Genomic DNA, 23,258 nt, shown 5'->3' with positions numbered 1-23,258 from the left:
CACTGTCCCCATCCCTCTCACCGTCCCCGTCCCTCTCCCGGTCACCGTCCCCGTCCCTCTCCCGGTCACCGTCCCCGTCCCTCTCCCGGTCACCGTCCCCGTCACTGTCCCCGTCCCTCTCCCGGTCACCGTCCCCGTCACTGTCCCCGTCCCTCTCCCCGTCACCGTCCCCGTCACTGTCCCCATCCCTCTCACCGTCCCCGTCCCTCTCCCGGTCACCGTCCCCGTCCCTCTCCCGGTCACCGTCCCCGTCCCTCTCCCGGTCACCGTCCCCGTCCCTCTCCCGGTCACCGTCCCCGTCCCTCTCCCGGTCACCGTCCCCGTCCCTCTCCCGGTCACCGTCCCCGTCCCTCTCCCGGTCACCGTCCCCGTCCCTCTCCCGGTCACCGTCCCCGTCCCTCTCCCCGTCACCGTCCCCGTCACTGTCCCCGTCACTGTCCCCGTCACTGTCCCCGTCACTGTCCCCGTCACTGTCCCCGTCCCTCTCCCTGTCCCCGTCCCTCTCCCTGTCACTGTCCCCGTCCCTCTCCCTGTCACTGTCCCCGTCCCTCTCCCTGTCACTGTCCCCGTCCCTCTCCCCGTCACTGTCCCCGTCACTGTCCCCGTCCCTCTCCCTGTCCCTGTCCCCGTCCCTCTCCCTCTCCCTGTCACTGTCCCCGTCCCTCTCCCTGTCACTGTCCCCGTCCCTGTCACTGTCCCCGTCCCTCTCCCTGTCACTGTCCCTCTCCCCGTCACTGTCCCCGTCCCTCTCCCCGTCACTGTCCCCGTCACTGTCCCCGTCCCTCTCCCTGTCCCTGTCCCCGTCCCTCTCCCTCTGTCCCCTTCCCTCTCCGTCACTCTGTCCCCTTCCCTCTCCCCGTCACTGTCCCTCTCCCCGTCACTGTCCCCGTCCCTCTCCCCGTCACTGTCCCCGTCCCTCTCCCCGTCACTGTCCCCGTCCCTCTCCCCGTCCCTCTCCCCGTCCCTCTCCCCGTCCTTCTCCCCGTCCCTCTCCCTGTCACTGTCCCCGTCCCTCTCCCTGTCACTGTCCCCGTCCCTCTCCCTGTCACTGTCCCCGTCCCTCTCCCTGTCACTGTCCCCGTCCCTCTCCCTGTCACTGTCCCCGTCCCTCTCCCCGTCACTGTCCCCGTCCCTCTCCCCGTCACTGTCCCCGTCACTGTCCCCGTCCCTCTCCCTGTCCCCGTCCCTCTCCGTCACTCTGTCCCCTTCCCTCTCCCTGTCACTCTGTCCCCTTCCCTCTCCCCGTCACTGTCCCCATCCCTCTCCCCGTCACTGTCCCCATCCCTCTCCCCGTCACTGTCCCCATCCCTCTCCCCGTCACTGTCCCCATCCCTCTCCCCGTCACTGTCCCCATCCCTCTCCCCGTCACTGTCCCCATCCCTCTCCCCGTCACTGTCCCCATCCCTCTCCCCGTCACTGTCCCCATCCCTCTCCCCGTCACTGTCCCCATCCCTCTCCCCGTCACTGTCCCCATCCCTCTCCCCGTCACTGTCCCCATCCCTCTCCCCGTCACTGTCCCCATCCCTCTCCCCGTCACTGTCCCCATCCCTCTCCCCGTCACTGTCCCCATCCCTCTCCCCGTCACTGTCCCCATCCCTCTCCCCGTCACTGTCCCCATCCCTCTCCCCGTCACTGTCCCCATCCCTCTCCCCGTCACTGTCCCCATCCCTCTCCCCGTCACTGTCCCCATCCCTCTCCCCGTCACTGTCCCCATCCCTCTCCCTGCCACCGTCCCCATCCCTCTCCCTGCCACAGACTCCATCCCTCTCCCTGTCACTGTCCGAGGCTGTACCTGACCGCTCGCAACCTTGGCATCCTATTTGACCCCGAGATGAGATTCCGACCCCATATCCACTCCATCACCAAGATCGCCTACTTCCGCCTCCATAACATCGCCCGTCTCCGTCCCTGCCTCAGCTCACCTGCTGCTGAAACCCTCATCCATTCATCCATGCCTTTGTTAGCTCCAGACTTGACTATTCCAACGCTCTCCTGGCCTGTCTCCCATCTTCCACCATCCATAAATTTGAGCTCATCCGAAACTCTGCTGCCCGTAAACTAACTCGCACCAAGTCCCATTCACCCACCAACCCTGTGCTCACTTACATTGGCTCACGGTCCACCAATGCCTCGATTTTAAAATTCTCATCCTTGTTTTCAAATCCCTCCATGGTCTCGCCACTCCCCATCTCTAACCTCCTCCAGCCCTCCAACCCGCCGAGATCTCTGCACTCCTCCAATTCTGGCCTCTTGGGCATCCCCGATTTAAATGCTCCACCAATGGCAGCCATGCCTTCAGCTGCCTAGGCCTGAAGCTCTGGAATTCCCTCCTTTCATACGTTCCTTAAAATCTATCTCTTTGACCAAGCTTTTGGTCCTACTATCTCCTTTTGTGACTCGGTATGAAATGTTGTTTGATAACACTCCTGTGAAGCGCCTTGGGATGTTTTACTACATTAAAGGTGCTATATAAATGCACATTATTGTTGCTTATTTCTGCCTCATGCCCTTGGGGAGATCCAGCACATCAAGGCCATATAAAAAAACAAGTTGGTTTCCTTTTTGTCAATCTAGTTTGACACTGAGATGTGAAGGTGTGTCAGACACAAGGGGGTTGAAATTGGGCATGTTTGGGGACGGAAAACAAACAGAATTGTATTTGCCGCCCGTCATACCATCCGCCTGATATTGAGTTGTATTGAAGTCAATGGAACGGAGTATCGGGCGGGGCGTTCAGCGGGCAACTAATGCGAAACCGCCTGCTTTGTGTCTCCGCCCCCACATCCAATTTCACCCCCAAGGATTTTGCTTATGTAGCATTTTACAGCCTTTTTACTGGAATAATGGTGAACTGTTAATTGTGCTCCTACCTTTAATCTTTTTAAGTTTTCTTCTGTGGAATATTATATCAAGAGCAATAGCCATAATCACAAGGACTACAGCCACCCAGAAGATTACCAGCCATACGTTAACCTTGGGGAAGAATGCCTCTGTAAAGTAAAGAAACAGAATCAGTGTCTGGTCTGTGCTACACACCACTGTGGAATGGACCTTGGCACCCCAAATTTCTTTGGGGTCTTCCAAGCCATCAGACCCATACCAGATTTCTAACTGCTGGTCCAAGGCACCCATCACCCCATAGAAATCCTGAGGTCAGGGCATTTACATCAATTGGATGGCCACCTGTACCAGTATTGGCTCACCCTGGGTTGAGGGTTTATGGAAAATCAGTTTATTCAGGAGCCCAGATCAATGGGAGTTACATAATCCCTGCAAGTAGTGTGGGCAAGGTATCAAATGTAAGGAATTAAACACAACACAACCTCAATGGAGATTAGAAGGTTGGTGCTAAATGACACCACTCAGACTTAAGAGCATCAGGCATTGGTCCCAATACAATTACAATGGGGAAATATGAGGAAGGAAAACAAAGAGAAAAAACAATGGCAAATAATAAATTCCACAATAGAGGAATTCTGTGCTTTCCATGGCTGCTGAACTGCGGAGCACAAAGGAGGTCATGATTATCACATTTAAAGCTGATTGCCGCTGGTTCCCTAATGGCCTAGCTGGTAAGTCTAGGGTGTAAGCAACCCATACGACCAAGATCCCAGGTTCCATTTCTCGTCCCCGTTGAGTGAGTAGGTCACAGCCAGGGTAGCAGAAGGGGAGGCAATACAATTGGCCCAAGGAGGAAAAAAGAGTTTTCCAAAGTTTCTGGTGCGAATCGCTAGCCTGCGACCTCTGCTGGATTGTGCGCGTGTGGATGTCAGAAGAGGACAGGATTGGGCTCGGCTGTCGTACCCCAATACTTGACTAGCCAGCTGCCTGGGCCCCACGTATGACAAATAGCATCAGGAAGACATGCCCGAGGAGAACTGATGCCTGTGGAACCATATCCAGTCAGACTCAGTACCTTCAGGACAGAGGGAACACATTTTCACAGAAAGTTTGGTTAAAACAATGAAAGGCTGCTCACACACCTGATATCTGGAGATGGGCCTCTTCCTCTTTGTTCAATAAACTGTTTTTCATTAGACAGGAGAATCTGTTCACAGAATCACTTGTTACATCAATTTGACTCAAAGCAGTAAAAAGGCCACTGGCGTCACTTTTGTGTGTTGTTACAGGTTGTGCTGTCATAACTTGTCCGTTCCCAGCCAGCCACTGTACACCTGGTTCAGGATACCACCCATCAGATTTACACACAAGATGAACTCCTTGTTTATTGATTCCCTCCAGGTGAATCCAAGGCTGGCTTCCAATACCTGCAATGTAAATGTAATTATCATACTATATTAAGTTTACATGATCAATGAAAATTATTACTCTCTTAATGACACATCATTTGTAGTCAGTGGCAAAGCAAAGGTGTTCACTGCTGGCCCCGATGTAAGCTTCCCACAAAAATCTCATGATTTCTGTGGTGAGAAGTTTGGCTTTTCGGATGTGCAACTGAAATCAGCGTAGTATAGTGGGAATCCCATAGTGCGAGCTGCTGTGACATCAACAAACTGTCTAAGCAGCCAATCACATTGCAGGATTCTCACAGACACAGAACCAGGAAACAGAAAGCATTAATAATCAATCATTTTTTTAAAAATTTACAGCGAGCAAAATGAAGATGTTTTACATGCATTGGGTTAAGGTAGAAGCTGAAATTTCACGAACCAACTTTTAAAAAAATTATTAATTTTAAAATCTAACAATTTTTAACTTAATGGAGAAATTTGACATTCTACCAATATAAAATTAGTTTTTCAGGGCCAGAACAGTTGTTTATTAGTAGTTATTACTCAGATTGCCATTAAAAACCCAGTTACACCTCATTAGAATGGGTCTAACTTGTTATGGGTTTCGAACAGCGATATTTGTTCATAAAACAGGAAGTTTTCATTGGATCAGTGATTTCAGGTTGCCGGTTTTGGGGCCGGGGCGGGGGGAAAGAGTGTGGTGGGGCGTTCACAGCACAGCCTCTGGTGGAGCAGTAAATGACAGACCACAACTTCAGGGTTTCTGCATTAGGCAGCGCATGCACTAAATCCTGAAGTCACGGTCAGTTTCAAAGGCAAAATGATGGCAAACGCTGCCAGTTTTTTGTTATCAGGACCGCAAATTCCAGGCCATTGTTTACTGTCCAGCTGCAACAATGCACCATGATTGTAGACCATGAAGTGCTATTAATATAGGGATCAGAGTTCCTCCACTGACTAATTTTAACAAAAGACTAGACAGGAGAAAGAAAGAAAGACTTGCATTTATATAGCACCTTTCACGACCACCGGACATCCCAAAACGCTTTACAGCCAATGAAGTACTTTTTGAAGTGTAGTCACTGTTACAATGTAGGAAATGTGGCAGCCAATTTGCACACAGCAAGTTCCCACAAACAGCAATGTGTTAATGACCAGATCTGTTTTTTGAGGGATAAATATTGGCCAGGACACTGGGGACATGATATGGACAACACAGTTTTGGGACTCCACTGCTCTTCCTCGAAATAGTGCCATGGGATTTTTACACCCACCCGAGAGAGTAGATGGGGCTTCGGTTTAACGTCTCATCCCTCAGTGCTGCACTGGAGTGTCAGCCTAGATTATGTGCTCATGTCTCTGGAACAGACTTGAATCCACAACCTTCCGACTCAGAGACAAGGGTGCTACCAGCTGAGCTACTGGCTGACACGAGTATAAAGTAGTTTTATTGCTTTATTGACATAATAACCATTTTTCACTAAAGTTGACAAAAAGATGAAAATATAGCCCATGACATTCTTCTCATTGGCCTTCACAATTCTGCATAAACGCCAACTGACCCAAAACTGTGTTGTCCATATCCTGTCCCTCAGTAGGTCACACTTGCCAATCACTCCCCCATCCTCAATAACTGACACTGGCTCCCAATCCTACACGCATTACATTTAGAATCCTTGTCCTTGCTTTCAAATCCCCCCCATGGCCTTTCCCCACCTATCTCTGCAGCATCTTCCAGCCTTATGTGTTCTCCCGCTCCCTCCAGTCTTCTGTGCATCTACATAGGATTACATAGGATATACGGCACAGAAACAGGCCTCGGAGCTCCGACATGGCAAGAGAGCCCCAGGTGGGCAGAGGAAACGCTTCAAGGACACCCTCAAAGCCTCCTTGAAAAAGTGTAACATCCCCACCGACACCTGGGAATCTCTGGCCCAAAACCGCACAAAGTGGAGGAGAAGCATCCGGGAAGGCGCCGAACACCTCGCGTCTCTTCGCCGGGAGCAAGCGGAAGCCCAGCGCAAATCAACCCAACCAGCTCACCCGCCCACCCCTTCAACTACCGTCTGCCCCACCTGTGACAGAGACTGCAGGTCCCGCATTGGACTCATCAGTCACCTGAGAACTCATTTCTAATGTGGAAGCAAGTCATCCTCGGTTACGAGGGACTGCCTAAGAGAGAGTCAGCTGTGGCTCAGTTGGTAGCACTCGTGCCTCTGAGCCAGGAGGTGGTGGGTTGAAGTCCCACTCCCGAGACTTGAGCACATAATCTAGGCTGACACTCCAGTGCAGTACTGAGGGAGCGCTGCACTGTCGGAGGTGCTGTCTTTCGGATGAGACTTTAAACTGAGGCTCTACCTGCACTCTAAGATGGACAGAGAAGATCCCAGGGCACTATTTCGAAGAGGTGAGTTCTCCCCGGCCAATATTTGTCCCTCAACCAACAGCTGTAAAACAGATGATCTGGTCATTCTCACATTGTTGTTTGTGGGAGCTTGCTGTGCACATATTGGCTGCTGCGTTTCCTACATTACAACAGTGACTACACTTCAAAAAAGTACTTCATTGGCTGTAAAACACAGAGACGTCCTGAGGTTGTGAAAGGCGCTATAGAAATGCAAGTTCGTGTTCATTTTACTCTCTCAGATGCTGTGGGTTTAAGCAGGTTCTATTTCTGTTTTGGAATGAGAAAAGGTCACATGACTTCAGGCTCCAGTGATTTGAAGTTTTGTAGGAATGTATCTGCAAGCATAGTCCTGTCCCCAAGTGTAAACAAGTAGAACTCCAGAATATACATCTAATCTTCTATCTACATTATTCAGCAGCACTTTCCACACAAAATGTTGTCATTTTTATCCATATTTATCCTTCAAACCAGATATTTATTCAGTTCTATTACAAGGTGTTAACCAACACAGGGTTACCTGCCTTCATTGCCTGTTTTAGTGTCCAACATTCTGTGGGGGGAAAACAACAAATAATTCTGATCTCTGTTCCCACTAGTTTAGTTCTGGATCTCGCCAAGTCTCACAATAATTACTCTTCTCAAGTTTCTCTTCATCTATCACTGCGTTCCCTAGACATAGATGACAATCAAACCAAGAACTCTGGAGCACAGATCCCAAACTCCTCTGAAGATAACAACGTTGCAAGTTTTGGAACTCTCCCATAAGCCGGCCAAGCGTCTTACACTGAGGAGTGGGCCCCTGCTGCCCCAGTTTACGATAGAATAACCCAGGGTCGCAACAACAGGTCCCTTGTGATCTGAACTGGATATTGCGTCCTGTGCATGTGCGCTGCTCCAATCTTTCCCAGAGTGGGCCGGCGCCCAGGGGATTCTGGGAAAGCGAGCCCGGTCGGCGGGATGAGTTGCAGGCGGCTCGACCGATTATTGCATCAGACGGCAGCGGTGAGACACGGTGGAGAAACCCGCGACACCGAAGGCCGTTGACAAACAAGTGAGCGGACTACAACTCCCACGATGCCTCGCGCGGCGCCATCACGGTCGGGCGCCAAGCCTCGTTTTGCTTTTCAAATTGCCTTTTTTTTTTACTTCAAAAAATTCAATCCAAGCAGTTTATTCGACGCCCTGGGCCAGGGGAGAGGCGAAGCCGTCGAGTTTGGGTGGAAATTGGTACCTTTTCATTTCACCTCATGAAGGCGGCCACTGGCTGCCCTGGGAGAGCAGCACCGGGCCACAGATGGCCAAGAGCTCGCACCTGGCATAGCGTGAGCCCAACCTCAACATGTTACTGCCTTATTGGGCAATCAATGCACAGCCCTTCTCTCCCAACTATCCCCAATAACTGTCCTGGAAAGCAATAGCGGATCTTTCTGGGTGCTAATATTATAAGCTGATCTGGAGACAGCATCACCGATAAAGGGTGACCAAGGCTGGGAGCTGAATATCCAAGGATATTCGATATTTAGGAAGGACAGGCAAAAAGGAAAAGGAGGTGGGGGTGGCGTTGTTAGTAAAGGATATTGGCTCAGAAAATCAAGATGTAGAATCAGTCTGGGTGGAGCCAAGAAGCACCAAGGGGGAGAAAACATTGGTGGGGGTTGTCTATAGGCCTCCAAACAGTAGTGGTAAGGTAGGGGATGGCAACAAACAGGAAATTAGATACACATGTAACAAGGGTACTACAGTAATCATGGGTGACTTTAATCTACATATAAACTGGCCAAACCAAATTAGCAATAATACTGTGGAGGATGAATTCCTGGAGTATCTACAAGATGGTTTTTTAGACCAGTACGTTGAGGAGCCAACTAGGGAACAGGCTATCCTAGATTGGGTATTGTGCAATGAGAAGGGGTTAATTAATAATCTTGTTGTGCGGGGTCCTTTAGGGAAGAGTGACCATAACATGATGGAATTCTTCATTAAGATAGAAAGTGAAGTAGTCCAATCCGAAACTAGGGTCCTAAATCTAAATAAAGGAAACTATGAAGGTATGAGGAGTGAGTTGGCTATGATAGATTGGGGAGCTTCATTAAAAGGCATGACAGTGGATAGGCAATGTAAGGAATTTAAGGAACAAATGCATAAATTGCAACAGTTATACATTCCTTTCTGGCGCAAATACACAAAAGGAAAAGTGGCCCAACCATGGCTAACAAAAGAAATTAAGGATAGTATTAGATCCAAAGAGGAGTCATATAAAGTTGCCAGAAAAAGTAGCATGCATGACTGGGAGCAGTTTAGGATTCAGCAAAAAAGGACCAAGAGGTTAAGAGGGGAAAAATAGAGTATGAGAGTAAACTTGCAAGGAACATAAAAGCAGACAGTAAAAGCTTCTACAAGTATGTCAAAAGAAAAAGATTAGTGAAGACAAATGTAGGTCCCTTACAGTCAGAAATGGGAGAATTTATAATGGGGAACAAGGAAATGGCAGAGCAATTAAACAAATAGGACAGAAATAACTTCCCAGAAATGCTAGGGAACCAAGGGTCTAATGAGCAGGAGGAATTAAAGGAAATTAGTATTAGTAAAAAAATAGTGCTGGAGAAATTAATGGGACTGAATGGTGATAGATTGGGAAATGTTCATGTAAAAAGGGAGCTGGGTGTCCTTGTACACCAGTCACTGAAAGCAAACATGCAGGTGCAGCAAGCAGTTAGGAAGGCACATGGTATGTTGGCCTTCATTGCAAGAGGATTTGAGTACAAGAGCAAGGATGTCTTACTACAGTTATACAGGGGCTTGGTGAGACCACACCTGGAGTACTGTGTGCAGTTTTGGTCTCCTTACCTAAGAAAGGATACACTTGCCATAGAGGGAGTGCAGTGAAGGTTCACCAGACTGATTCCTGGGATGGCAGGACTGTCGTATGAGGAGAGACTGGGTTGGCTAGGCCTGTATTCACTAGAGTTTAGAAGAATGAGAGGGGATCTCATTGAAACGTATAAAATTCTGACAGGGCTAGACAGACTGGATGCAGGAAGGATGTTTCCCCTGGCTGGGAGGTCTAGAATGAGGGGTCACAGTCTCAAGATATGGGGTAGGACATTTAGGACTGAGATGAGGAGAAATTTCTTCACTCAGAGGGTGGTGAACCTGTGGAATTCTCTACCACAGAAGGTTGCGGAAGCTAAGCCACTGAATATATGTAAGAAGGAGCTAGATAGATTTCTAGACACAAAAGGCATCAAGGGGTATGGGGAGAGAGCGGGAATATGGTATTGAAATAGAGGATCAGCCATGATCATATTGAATGGCACAGACTCGATGGGCCAAATAGCCTCCTTCTGTGCCGTTATGACTATGACTTTCGTGAGACGAAGCCAGTGATAAATCATTAAGGTGCTTTCACTTACAGACTGCAAGTGACTGTACAGAGTAACAGTTGTAATCAAATCTGACCTTGATTTAATTAACTACAAAAAAAATGCCAAACTATTACTTAACTTTTCCTGATCAGCTTTCTGTTTCTGAATGGCTCTGGGTTTGAAATGAGCAAGTTTCCCCAATTTAGGCCGGACTTTCCCCCCAGATTGAGCTGGCTGCCCAAATGTCTCTGTCATTTTTCCCACGGTGTTCCCAGTACATGGGAGGGCTGTCCCTCTGACCTTTTCCAATTTGGTGATTCGTCTGTTAAACCCACTGCCTCTCCTTGCCCCTTGGAGCGTGCATTTAAAGTATAGTTCTCCTAGTATTCTCAAAATAAAGAGAGGTCATCCTGGCTTGATGGACTGGGATGAATCAATTAGCACTCACTGTCTTCATTTGAAACAGATAAAATTCCACAAACTGGCTCAACTAGTTTTAATGTACATGTTGTATGCCTGGAGCCTGGGGATTTTTCTGCAAACCTGTGCAAGTGCACTGTTTTAAAATAACACTTAAACATAACTCATTCCTAAATCCTTTCTGTGAAGAAAAAAAATCAAATATATTGAAAAGTGTTTACACTGTGAATGGCACAACTGAATAATTTTCATTGAACACATGCACAGATTTCCAGGCTGTGATACAAAAGATAGCACTCGATGATTTATTAACAAACGTCTTTAATTTTTGCTAAGTCTCTGTGGTTTTTGGTTTGCCAGGGGCTCTGAGCTTGCTACTTCTTATTTAATGATTTTTTTTTAATTGCCATTTTGAATATTGTAACTAAGCAGACTAACCTCCAACTTTCAGATTTATCACTGCTTCCTCATAGTATGATTTGGAGTCAATGAAACACGTGTATCTCCCTTCATCTGATGCTTTTATCTTCCTCAGTTTGAGAGAGGCATTTCCACGGGGAAACTCATCTTTAAAAAGTTCTGTCCTCCCTTGATAAGCTTTGTCCTGCACATCAGGTCGATCCTGTCCACCGGTGTATAAATGTACTGGCGAAGTAAAGTCGGACTTAAACCATCGAACCTCCAGACTGTGCAGGGATGTACCTGGTTCCACTTGGCACTGTAATACAACATCTTCATCTACAGCGACTATGATGGGACGTTCTGGTCCAAAGACATGAAACTTTTCTGGTAAAATATAACATTTCAGCAAAGTCAGCAGTCTTACCACAGAAATATTTTAGTTGCAACATCTTCAAAAATATTTAGTGAAACATAACTGAAATTTCTTTTTTGAAGTTAATCTTTTAAAAACCATTTCTCTAAGAAATAACTTTACATTAACTGCAAAGGGAAGATACATTATAACAATTATAACTATTACATGGTGTATTGTTTACACAAGTACTTACTTGCACAGTAAATACAACGACCTTAAGATTCCACCAGCCTTGCACCCTAGTCTTCAGCCATAGCTTTACATAGAAACATAGAAGATAGGAGCAGGAGTAGGCCATTCGGCCCTTCGAGCCTGCTCCGCCATTCAATGCGATCATGGCTGATCATCCAAATTCAGTACCCAGTCCCTGCTTTCTCCCCAAACCCTTTGATCCCTTTAGCCTTAAGAAATATATCTAACTCCTTCTTGAATATATTTAATGAATTGGCCTCCACTGCCTTCTGTGGTAGAGAATTCCACAGGTTCACCACTCTCTGGGTGAAGAAATTCCTCCTCATTTCTGTCCTAAATGGCCTACCCCTTATCCTTAGACTGTGATGCCTGGTTCTGGACTCCCCAACCATCGGGAACATTCTTCCTGCATCTAGTCTGTCCAGTCCTGTCAGAATTTTATAAGTTTCAATGAGATCCCCTCTCATTCTTCTAAACTCCAGCGAGTACAAGCCCAATCAACCCAATCTCTCCTCGTACGTCATTCCTGCCATCCCAGGTATCAGTCTGGTGAATCTTCGCTGAACTCTTTCCATGGCAAGAACATCCTTCCTCAGATAAGGCGACCAAAACTGCACACAATACTCAAGATGTGGTCTCACCAAGGCCCTGTACAACTGCAGCAAGACATCCTTGTTCCTGTACTCAAACCCTCTCGCTACGAAGGCCAACATACCATTTGCCTTCTTAACCGCCTGCTGCACCTGCATGCTTACCTTCAGCGACTGGTGCACAAGGACGCCCAGGTCTCGTTACACTTCCCCCTTCTCCCAATCCATTGCCATTCAGATAATAATCTGCGTTCCTGTTTTTGCCACCAAAGTGGATAACCTCACATTTATCCACATTATACTGCATCTGCCATGCTTCTGCCCAATCACCCAACTTGTCCAAATCATACTGGAGTTTCTCGGCATCCTCCTCATCGCACACACGCCCACCCAGCATTGTGTCGTCTGCAAATTTGGAGATATTACATCTAGTTCCCTTGTCTAGATCATTAATATATATTGTGAATAGCTGGGGTCCAAGGACCAATCCCTGCGGTACCCCACTCGTCACTGCCTGCCACTCAGAAAAAGACCTGTTTATTCCAACTCTTTGCTTTCTGTCTGCCAACCAGTTCTCTATCCAAGTCAATACCTTGCCCCCAATCCCATGTGCCTTAACTTTACACGCTAATCTCTTATGCGGGACCTTATCGAAAGCCTTCTGAAAGTCCAAATACACCACATCCACTGGTTCTCCCTTATCTATTTTACCAGTTACATCCTCAAAAATTTCCAGCAGATTAATCAAACACGATTTACCTTTTGTAAATCTATGTTGACTTTGTCCGATCCTGTCACAGTTTTCCAAGTGCTCTGCTATTACAACTTTTATAATGGACTCTAGCATTTTCCCCACTACCGATGTCAGGCTTACCGGTCTGTAATTCCCCGTTTTCTCCCTACCACCTTTTTTGAATAGTGGGGTACATTAGCTACCCTCCAATCCATGGGTACTGTTCCAGATTCCATCGAATGTTGGAAGATCATCAGCAATGCATCTACTATTTCTAGGGCCACTTCCTTAAGTACCCTAGGATGTAGATTATCAGGCCCTGGGGATTTATCGGCCTTGAATCCCATCAATTTCCCTAACACCATTTCCCTACAAATACTGATTTCTTTCAGTTCCTCCCTTTCATCAGACCCTATGTTCCCCGACATCTCGGGGAGGTTATTTGTGTCCTCCTTTGTGAAGACAGAACTAAAATATGTATTTAATTGGTCTGCCATTTCTTTGTTCCCCATTATAAATTCCCCTGATTCTGACTGCAAGAGACCTATGCTTGACTTCACCAATCTCTTTCTCTTCACATATCTATAAAAGCTTTTACAGTCAGTTTTATGTTCCCTGCAAGCTTACTCTCATATTCTATTTTCCCCTTCTTAATTAATCCCTTTGTCCTCCTTTGTTGAATCCTAAACTGCTCCCAATCCTCAGGTTTACTGCTTTTTCTGGCCAATTTATATGTCCTCTCCTTGGATCTTATGCTATCCCTAATTTCCCTTGTTAGCCACGGTTGAGTTACCATTTCTGTTTTATTTTTATGCCAAACTGGGATGAACAACTTCTGTAGTTCATTCATGCGGTCTTTGAATGTTTGCCATTGCCTATCCACCGTCAACCCTTTGAGTGACATTCCCCAATCAATCCTACCCAACTCGCGCCTCAGACCATCGTAGTTTCCTTTATTTAAATTCAGGACCCTAGTCTCTGTGTCAACAACTTCATTCTCCATCTTAATAAAGAATTCGATCATATTATGATCACTCCGACCCAAGGGGCCTTGTACAACAAGATTGCTAATTAATCCTTTCTCGTTACATAATACCCAGTCTAAGATGGCCTGATCTCTGGTTGGTTCCTCAACATATTGGTCCAGGAAACCATCCCGTAAACACTCCAGGAATTTCTCCTCCACAGTATTGTTACGAATTTTGGTTAGCCCAATCTATATGTAGATTAAAGTCACCCATGATGACTGCTTTGGCATGAGATTGGTGGAATGTCTAGAGAAACAGTGTAAATGATTGTTCCTGCCATTGCACTGGGAATTCCACCAGTTTCCTGCCAAAGTTACAGCAGGAGACTGAGAGAACCTGCAGAATTTCAAAGCCAGTATGTAAAAAAGGCAGGAGTGAAAAAGGGACATTCCGACCATCCATCTCAGATTCTTACTGAGAGTGGAGGGGTGCAGTGGTAGTCTGTCTTTCAGATGAGACGTTACACCGACACCCCATCTGCCATAGCGTTATACAGCACAGAAAGAGGCCCTTGGGCCCATCGCATCCGCGCCGGCCATCAAGCCCCATCTAATCTAATCCCATTTTCCAGCATTTGGTCCGTAGCCTTTTATGCTATGGCATTTTAAGTGCTCATCCAAATGCTTCTTGAATGTTGTGAGGGTTCCTGCCTCTACCACCCTTTCAGGCAGCGAGTTCCAGATTCCAACCACCCTCTGGGTGAAAAAGTTCTTCCTCAAATCCCCTCTAAACCTCCTGCCACTTACCTTGAATCTATGCCCCCTTGTTATTGGCCCCTCTACTAAGGGAAGAAGTTCCTTTCTATCTACCCTATCTATGCCCCTCATAATTTTGTACACCTCAATCAGGTTCCCCCCTCAGCCTTCTCTGCTCCAAGGAAAACAACCCCAGCCTGTCCAGTCTTTCTTCATAGCTGAAGCGCTCCAGCCCAGGTAACATCCTGGTAAATCTCCTCTGCACCCTCTCCAAAGCAATCACATCCTTCCTATAGTGTGGCGACCAGAACTGCACACAGTATTCCAGCTGTGGCCTAACCAGCGTTTTGTACAGCTCCATCATAACCTCCCTGCTCTTATATTCTATGCCTCGGCTAATGAAGGCAAGTATCCCATATGCCTTTTTAACCACCTTATCCACCTGTTCTGCTGCCTCAGGGATCTATGTACATGCACACCAAGGTCCCTCTGATCCTCTGTCTTTCCCAGGGTCTTACCATTCATTGTGTATTCCCTTGCCTTGTTAGTCCCTCCAAAATGCATCACCTCACACTTTTCAGGGTTAAATTCCATTTGCCACTGTTCCGCCCATCTGACCAGCCCATCTATATCGTCCTGCAGACTGAGGCTACCCTCCTCGCTATTTACCACCCCACCAATTTTCGTGTCATCTGCGAACTTACTGATCATACCTTTTACATTCACATCCAAATCATTAATGTAGACCACAAACAGCAAGGGACCCAGCACCGATCCCTGCGGTACCCCACTGGACACAGGCTTCCAGTCACAAAAACAACCTTCGACCATCACCCTCTGCCTTCTGCCACTAAGCCAGTTTTGGATCCAAGGCACCCTGGATCCCATGGGCTCTTACCTTCTTGACCAGTCTCCTGTGCGGGACTTCATCGAAAGCCTTACTGAAATCCATGTATACCACATCCACTGCACTACCCTCATCCACACACCTAGTCACCCCCTCGAAAAATTCAATCAAATTGGTCAGACATGATCTTCCCTTGACAAAGCCATGCTGACTATCCCTGATTAATCCTTGCCTCTCCAAATGGAGACTAATTCTGTCCCTCAGAATTTTTTCCAATAATTTCCCTACCACTGATGTTAGGCTCACTGGTCTGTAATTCCCTGGTTTATCCCTACTACCCTTCTTGAATAGTGGTACTACGTTAGCTGTTCTCCAGTCCTCTGGCACATCCCCCGTGGCCAGAGAGGTTTTGAAAATGTGTGTCAGAGCCCCTGCAATCTCCTCCTTTGCCTCACACAGCAGCCTGGGATACATCTCGTCCGGGCCTGGGGATTTATCCACTTTTAAGCCTGCTAAAACCGCTAGTACCTCCTCCCTCTCGATGCTAATATGTTCAAGTATATCACAGTCCCCCTGCCCGATTTCTATGTCTACATCGTCCTTCTCCATAGTGAACACAGATGCAAAAAAATTCATTTAAAACCCCACCTACATCTTCTGGCTCCACACACAGATTGCCACTTTGGTCCCTAATGGGCCCTACACTTTCCCTAGTTATCCTCTTGCCCTTAATATACTTATAAAACACCATAGGATTTTCCTTTATTTTGCTCGCCAGTGTTATTTCATGGCCCCTCCTCGCTTTCCTAATTTCTTTTTTAAGTATCCCCCTGCACTTTTTATACTCCTCTAGGGCTTCCTCTGTCTTTAGCCCTTTGTATCTGCCAAAAGCCCCCCTTTTTTTCCTAATCCATTCTCGTATATCCCTTGACATCCAAGGTTCCCTGGGCTTGTTGGTCCCACCCTTGACCATTACGGGAACATGTTGCCATTGTACTCTCTCAATTTCCTTTCTGAAAGACTCCCATTGCTCCGATGTGGATTTTCCTACAAGTAGCTGATCCCAGTCCACTTTGGCCAGATCCTGCCTTATCTTATTAAAATCGGCCTTTCCCCAATTTAGAACCTTTATTTCCGGTCCATCTCTGTCCTTTTCCATGACTACCTTAAATCTCACCGAATTATGGTCACTGTCACCAAAGTGCTCACCTACTAACACTTCTTCCACTTGGCCGGCCACATTCCCTAGAATTTGGTCCAGTACCGCCCCCTCTCTTGTAGGACTTTCTACATGCTGGCTCAAAAAGCTCTCCTGGATGCACTTTAAGAATTCTGCACCCTCTAAGCCTTTCACACTCTGACTATCCCAGTTAATATTGGGGAAGTTGAAATCCCCCACTATTATGACCCTATTATTTGCACATTTTTCTGAGATTTGCCTACATATCTGTTCCTCTATCTCCCCCTGACTGTTTGGGGGCCTATAGTACACTCCCAGCAAAGTGCTTGCCCCCTTTTTGTTTTTAAGTTCTACCCATATGGCCTCATTAGATTGACATGAAAAGATCCCATGGCCACTATTCCGAAGAAGAGCAATGTCAGCCCTGGCTCAGTGGGCAGCACTCTCGCCTCGGAGTCAGAAGGTTGTGAGACTTGAGCACAGAAATCTAGGCTAACACTCCAGTGCAGTACTGAGGTGGCGTCTTTCGGATGAGATGTTAAACCGAGGCCACATCTGCTATCTAAGGTGGATGTAAAAGATCCCATGACACTATTTCGAAGAGGAGGAGGGGAGTTATCCCTGGTGTCCTGGCCAATATTTATACCTTAAAAGTACTTCATTGGGTGTACAGCACTTTGGGGTGTCCCAAGGTTATGAAAGGTGCTATATAAATGCAAGTCTTTCTTTCTAGTTCTCCCCCAGTGTCCTGGTCAATATTTATCCTTTAACCAAAATCACTATAAAACAGATTAGCTGGTCATTATCACATTGGTGTTTGTGGGTGTCACATTGATTGCTGTGTGCAAATTTGCTGCTCCTACATTATAACAGTGACTACACTTCAAAAGTAATTAATTGGCTGTAAAGCGCTTTGGGGGCGTCCCGAGGTTGAGAAAGGCGCTGTGTATAAATGCAAATCTTTCTTTCAGTTACATTTTTTTCTTGACAAAGGGTGGGGGGGGGGGGGGGGTGGAGAAGGAAACATGGAGAGAGAGAGAGAGAGAGGGAGGGAGGGAGGGAGAGAGGGAGAGAGAGAGAGAGAGAGGGGAGAGAGAGAGAGAGAGAGAGAGAGAGAGGAGAGAGAGAGAGAGGAGAGAGAGAGAGAGAATCATCAATTAAATCTTCATTTGGAATTTGAAAATTCCTTTATATTTCTCACAAGAAAAATCTGAAATCGAACCCTGGTGGTTTCTAAAAGTATGAAAACTCCAAATTGTACTGGGGGTGGGGGATTTCCTATAACTTAATGGCAGTCTCATCCATTCAGTATTCACATTTCTCCACAAGATAGCTAAGCACGATGTTGAAAGAGATCTTGGTAGACTTAATGCTCATCGTGTCCAGTCAATGCAGAGCAACAATCGACAGAGCCGATAAAATGTTAAACATCTTAATCAAAATAGTAGAATAGAAGTCAGAACCAAACTCTGGGCAAAAATCACACTTTTGAGTGCTGTGTTCAATTCTGGTCACTGAGGCACAAGGGAGACGTTGAAGTGCTGGAGAGAAAGAGACACAAAGCTGATCCTCCCTAATGCCAAAGGCCTGTGTTACGAGGAAAGACTGGAGGAACTTGGGCTTTTTCACCTAGGTTGGAGGCATCCAAGAGGTATATACATATGGTAGTTAAGGGAATGGGAAAGGTAAATCCGGAACACTATTTTAAATTAAATTGCTAGAATGGGACAAGGGGACAACAGGTTCAAACTAGTCAAAGATAAATCTAAGGCTGCTATTCGGAAATTCTTCACACAAAATAACAGTCAAGATATGGAATGGACTTTCAGGAAGAGTAGTGGAGGCAAATAATGGATGCTGAAATGGGGCAGGGGAGGACTGTCTAGATTGATAAATTAAGATGGGCCAAATGGTCTTCCTCATCTGTAATTGTCTTGTGATCTTGTGAGAGGCGGTTCAGGTTGTGGCACTGGCTGAGGAAGTGACTCCCAGACAGGAGAAGCAGTGCGTTAAGCTACTTTGTCGTTATTCCATGGAGATTATTTTGATGATGCGGAAGGTTGAGGCGTTGAACTCACTGATCTTCATGTTAACGATGTTCCTCAATTCATCTCCTAATTCTGAACAAAGAACTTCTGTATACACACTTTATTGATTTTCTTTAAGGAGGGCAGTCACTAGTTCGCCATTAGAAAATTGACAAACATGAGTGTGAGTACTCACTAGACAGACAGCTCCTTACGAGCATGGTGCACAGCACTACTCACCAGAAAATTTATAAGTGCATTGCCACCATCCTCCTGCTCACAAATAATACACATCAGGAACAGGCTGCTGGCTCGTGCAGTGGACAGTGATTCGCTGAATTCCTTCAAGGGTGAGCTGGACTGGTTTCTGGTTGGAGCGGACATCACCTCTAACAAAAAGTAGGTACTTCAGGGAATTCAGGGCCAGATTGATCTCCTGGACTAGTTTCAAGAGGATGAGTTTCTTTGGGTCTAATGATCCTTTCCTGTTCCCTAAAACTGTTGTGCTCTAATTTGGTTACACTGGTAAATATGACCAGTATAAAAATAAGACATCAGTAAGATTTACCATAAAAATTCAATTTCTTACCTGGTATTGCAGTTTGAAGAATACAGAGTAGGAACAAAATACTGAAGCATCTTCTTTTCATCTTTGTAAAGAATTGATTGGTTACCTAAAAGAAAATCCTTGTTATCCTTTTTGAAGCGATATTAATAAAATAATCAGTGGCTCTGAAATTAAGCTGTCAGATGCTAGTGTACGAATGATGAATGCAAGCTCTGAAATTCCTCTCTGCTTTTTCAGCAGAGGTGCAAACCATTTAAGATCAATAAGCCCTGATTGTTCATTCCCCATCTCCCTTGCTCCATGTAAACCTAGTCCTCCCTTCCTCATACACAATGTATCTCACCACCCACCTCACCAATATGCCTACCACAGTGAGAGGGAAGCTGAAGAATGTTATAATGAGCTGCTGCTATTATTGCTTCTCTTGTACTCTAATACTGGTCTAATATTACTGCATGAGTACACATGTTCTCAACATTCAACACCAAGGTCAGCTCTGTGGCGGCTCAGCAAGTTTATCCAGTGAGCACACAGACCTGGATCCGTGGCCTGTAATGTGTTGTCTAATCTCAGCCAGGATTGTGAGTGTAACACCACAGTTGGCTTCACTAGTCCTACAATAGTGAGTGGAAAACCAGCCAATGTTTCCATTCCTGATCAATATCTTTATGCTGGAAGTGCACTTGTGGACTCTGGGTGAGAAGACGACCAGATATGGCTGTGATGTCTGCACAAACAAATAGCTTGCTGACATTCGCAGTCAAGGATTACACGTAAATAATGGCCATTTCGGTGAGATGCCAGAGGGTGACTGCCACCTGTACAACTACATCACAACAAGGGAAGGGAGAAAATTGATGGAAAAAACCCTGATCGTTGATTAGGAATGAAAAGTACAGACAGGGAGAGGAAAACAGAACCATGTGTTCGCAAAATGTACGTTCACTGTAAAACATGATGTTATTGTAACAGAAATGCTGATTATGGGGCAAGAAGTAACTACATCTGATTGGCACTGCAACAAACAAGTGGCAATGGCAGTGGGACAGTAGAAGAATAGGATTTCTCAAGCAAGTTCTGCCCTATTTGTTGCCTAATTCAGTGTTCGACAAAGCCTTCAACTACCCAGTGATGGAATGTTGCAGCCCATCTAATGGAGAAAACCGTTCACTTGCTTCTGACCTCAGTACACACTAAAGCCACGCAGACTAGTGAGCTTGATGAAAATGGTCCATTCCACTCCATTCTTCACGGCATTATGGTTGGATCAGCATCACAGGACTAGCTGGTTTTCAAATTAAACCTCCATGTATAAGAATTTAACAAATGGCAACTTAAATTTTATAACAACAACAACATGGATGCAGCTGAAGATGGCTCCTGGCAGTCAGCTCCCTCAGGAGCTCCTTACTGTGCACCTCTATCCTTGGTCATCCACTGTCATCCACTGCCCTTTCTCCTCCAATCTCCTCTCTTCTACTGTTTAAGTTCCCCAGGCTTTAATAGCGAGTACATTTTAGCCCTAACTGCAAGTTAACTGCTAGTTTAATCCGCTACTCCTCATCCCCAGACCATGCCTGCTCTGTGCTTTCCTCAGTGAGCACTGGATCTTTTCTGAAATTTGGCTTCCAAATTCCTGGACATCAAGACTATGCTTCTGCACTGGATTATCGTGGACTACACCGTAAGACACAGCTGCTGTGTCTCTGTGTCAAAGTAACTTTGCTCAGCTTACAGCCCTTCCCTCATCGCTGCTGTTCCCTGCTGTACCTGTGACTGGCCGACTGTTTTTTTCCGCTTCATCTACACAGTCTGGTTCCTGGCCAGAGATTCACACTCCTGGGCCGAAGTACATTTCTCCACCACTTCTGGATCTTACGGTAACTTCCAACTTCGCCATAGATTTTTTTTCTGCCCTGCAACCGATTCTGCACACCTCCGGGATCTTTATTCCCACGGAAATACCTCCATCAGTGCGTCCTCCAATATTCTACCCTTCAAATAGCTTCTGGACTTCACTCACCCACCACACTTGTCTCCGAACATGGACAATAGTTTCTCGATGCTCCATGCCAGCCCCACCCTACCTACGTCAACCTTATCCCACCACAGGACCGCCGATTTTAACTCTGGACTCCCTCCTATTATCTCCTCTCTATTCCCCATTTACTACCAGGATATATCTATCCTAATAATTGTTAGTAACTTGAGTTTTCCTGGTGTCCATTCGCGTGCGTATTTTGGTTGCTGCTCCACACCTGAGCCCATCACTCCTATTTCCCCTTTTTATCCCCATTTTTTTTTCCCCTTTAGCCCTCCTAGACCCCTCTCCCCTCTCCCCTCGCCTACTTTCATTTCTCACCTTTCAGCTACTCTGCTCTCCCAAATCCCTACCCCAACCCTTCATTACTCCTCGACCTTCCTACTCTCCTGCCGCCATCCCAGGCTCAACTCCCTCTTGGATAAGCCTGCAGCTTCCCTCTGTGCCTCTCTTGACATCCTCCGAAGATCCCATCGAGGCACTCGTCACTGCCTCCTCACGAGCAGCAACCCCAACTGTCCCATCCGACTCTCTCGCCAACCGTTGCACCCAGCGGGCTCGCTGGGGGCTAATCTTGCTAATCTCCTCCACGTCCAACTCACCCCTCCCAGTGCTGACCCTGTGGACTGTGCCAGCAGATCAGCTATCATCACCCCCCCTCCGCATCTCCCTCCAGAATGTCCATTCACTTGTGAACAAGGCTCTTGCCATCCATGAGCTTATTGTGGATGATTGCATCAACATCATGTCCCTGACGGAATCCTGGCTGAGGAGTGATGACACCTTCCCCCAAATGAAGCCTCCCCACCTGGCTATACCTACCACCACTTGCCCCGCTTGGACCAGCGAGATGACGGTGTGGCCCTCATCACCAAATCACACCTTGGTCTATCCCCTACTCCTCTGGCACTACTTCCTCCTTTGAGCATCTCACCTTGTTCCACCCCTCTCATTTCTCATTTAAAATCTTCATTCAATTCAATTCAATTCAATTCAAATCGCTTTATTGGCATGACAAGTTACATCTTATGTTGCCAAAGCATCGAAAAACATTCATGTTTGTTCACAAAAATACAGATCTATCCATACAGTGTATAAACAGATATATCCCTGAGTGTATAAATATACTTTCATATAATTTATATATACTCTTTTCTTATATTTAGTGGTTGTCCCTCTGTTTATGGCAAGCTGTAACATAGTGTGCCGCTAGTGTTACACAATTTCTCTCTTCCCCTCGTAGGTATGGGAGTTTTTGGTCGCCATTCAAATTTCTGAATTCCGGGCATATTTTTGTGAATTTTGGGTAGAAATTCTCCCTTATGCCCTGATATTTTCTACAAGCTGTGAGGAAGTGCATCTCTGTCTCCACCACTCCCTGACTGCAGCGAGAGCATATCCTGTCCTCTCTTGGTAGCCAGGTCTGCCTGTGTCTACCTTTTGCGATCGCCAGGTTATGTTCACTAAGTCTGTACATTGTCAAAGTTTTTCTCAGTTTGCTATCCTTTACCATGGTCAGGTAATCAGCCATGTTGTATTGTCTGTTTAGGGCCAAGTAGCAATTGAGTTTGCTTTGGGTTTTTGTTGTTATTCTCTACCGCCCACCCAAGTGCCATTAAAGTTCTCTCACTGAGATATCTTCACAGCCTCTGCACCGTGCGACTTCTCATCCTTGGTGATTTCAACCTCCATCTCAATTCGTCATGCTCTCTCTCCTCCGAGTTCTCTGCCCTCCTATCCTCAATTAATCGCTCCCTCCATCTCACGTGGCCTCACTAGTCCCATCATGTCAATCACAGTTAAGGCCATCTCTAATCATTTCCTTGTATCGCTCTTCACCCACCTGCCCCTTCCCCCTCCCAACCCTACTTCCTTCTGTGTATGCACCTGAAAAAAACTCTCTCCCAACTCTCTTACAACTGCACTTATGAAATCCCAACTGTCTACCCTTTGGCCCTCCATTCACCACGACATTTCTGCAGCTACCGATCAGTTCAACCACACCCTCGCCTACAGCTTTGATGCCCTCGTCCCTATTAAAACAATTACTCTCTCACACCCTAGCCGCTCCACCAGTACGGCCCTCATCTCCGCT

General features: G+C 46.6%; 1 protein-coding gene across 2 annotated transcripts in view; it reads right to left on the bottom strand.

Moving 5' to 3' along the window:
• Window positions 1-23,258, bottom strand: part of LOC147096264 (butyrophilin subfamily 1 member A1-like) — a 43,530-nt gene that overhangs the window by 12,136 nt on the left and 8,136 nt on the right. Inside the window, exons 2-5 of one of the 2 annotated variants that reach the window (XM_085975121.1) lie at window positions 19,144-19,228; window positions 10,884-11,231; window positions 3,984-4,268; window positions 2,871-2,990 (exon numbers count right to left, since the gene is read on the bottom strand). In XM_085975121.1, the coding sequence (XP_085831247.1) occupies window positions 2,871-2,990; window positions 3,984-4,268; window positions 10,884-11,231; window positions 19,144-19,204 (814 nt within the window). In that variant the 5' untranslated portion in view covers window positions 19,205-19,228. The remainder of the gene's footprint in view (window positions 1-2,870; window positions 2,991-3,983; window positions 4,269-10,883; window positions 11,232-19,143; window positions 19,229-23,258) is intronic. The other variant, XM_085975122.1, reaches the window with a different exon arrangement.

The sequence above is a fragment of the Somniosus microcephalus genome, unplaced genomic scaffold, assembly GCF_052327205.1.
Source record: "Somniosus microcephalus isolate GS21.2 unplaced genomic scaffold, FLI_Smic_1.0 unresolved_chr1, whole genome shotgun sequence".
NCBI classification, from domain to species: domain Eukaryota; kingdom Metazoa; phylum Chordata; class Chondrichthyes; order Squaliformes; family Somniosidae; genus Somniosus; species Somniosus microcephalus.
The sequence above is the reverse complement of the archived record's forward strand: the minus strand, read 5'-3'. Positions and strand labels throughout refer to the sequence as shown.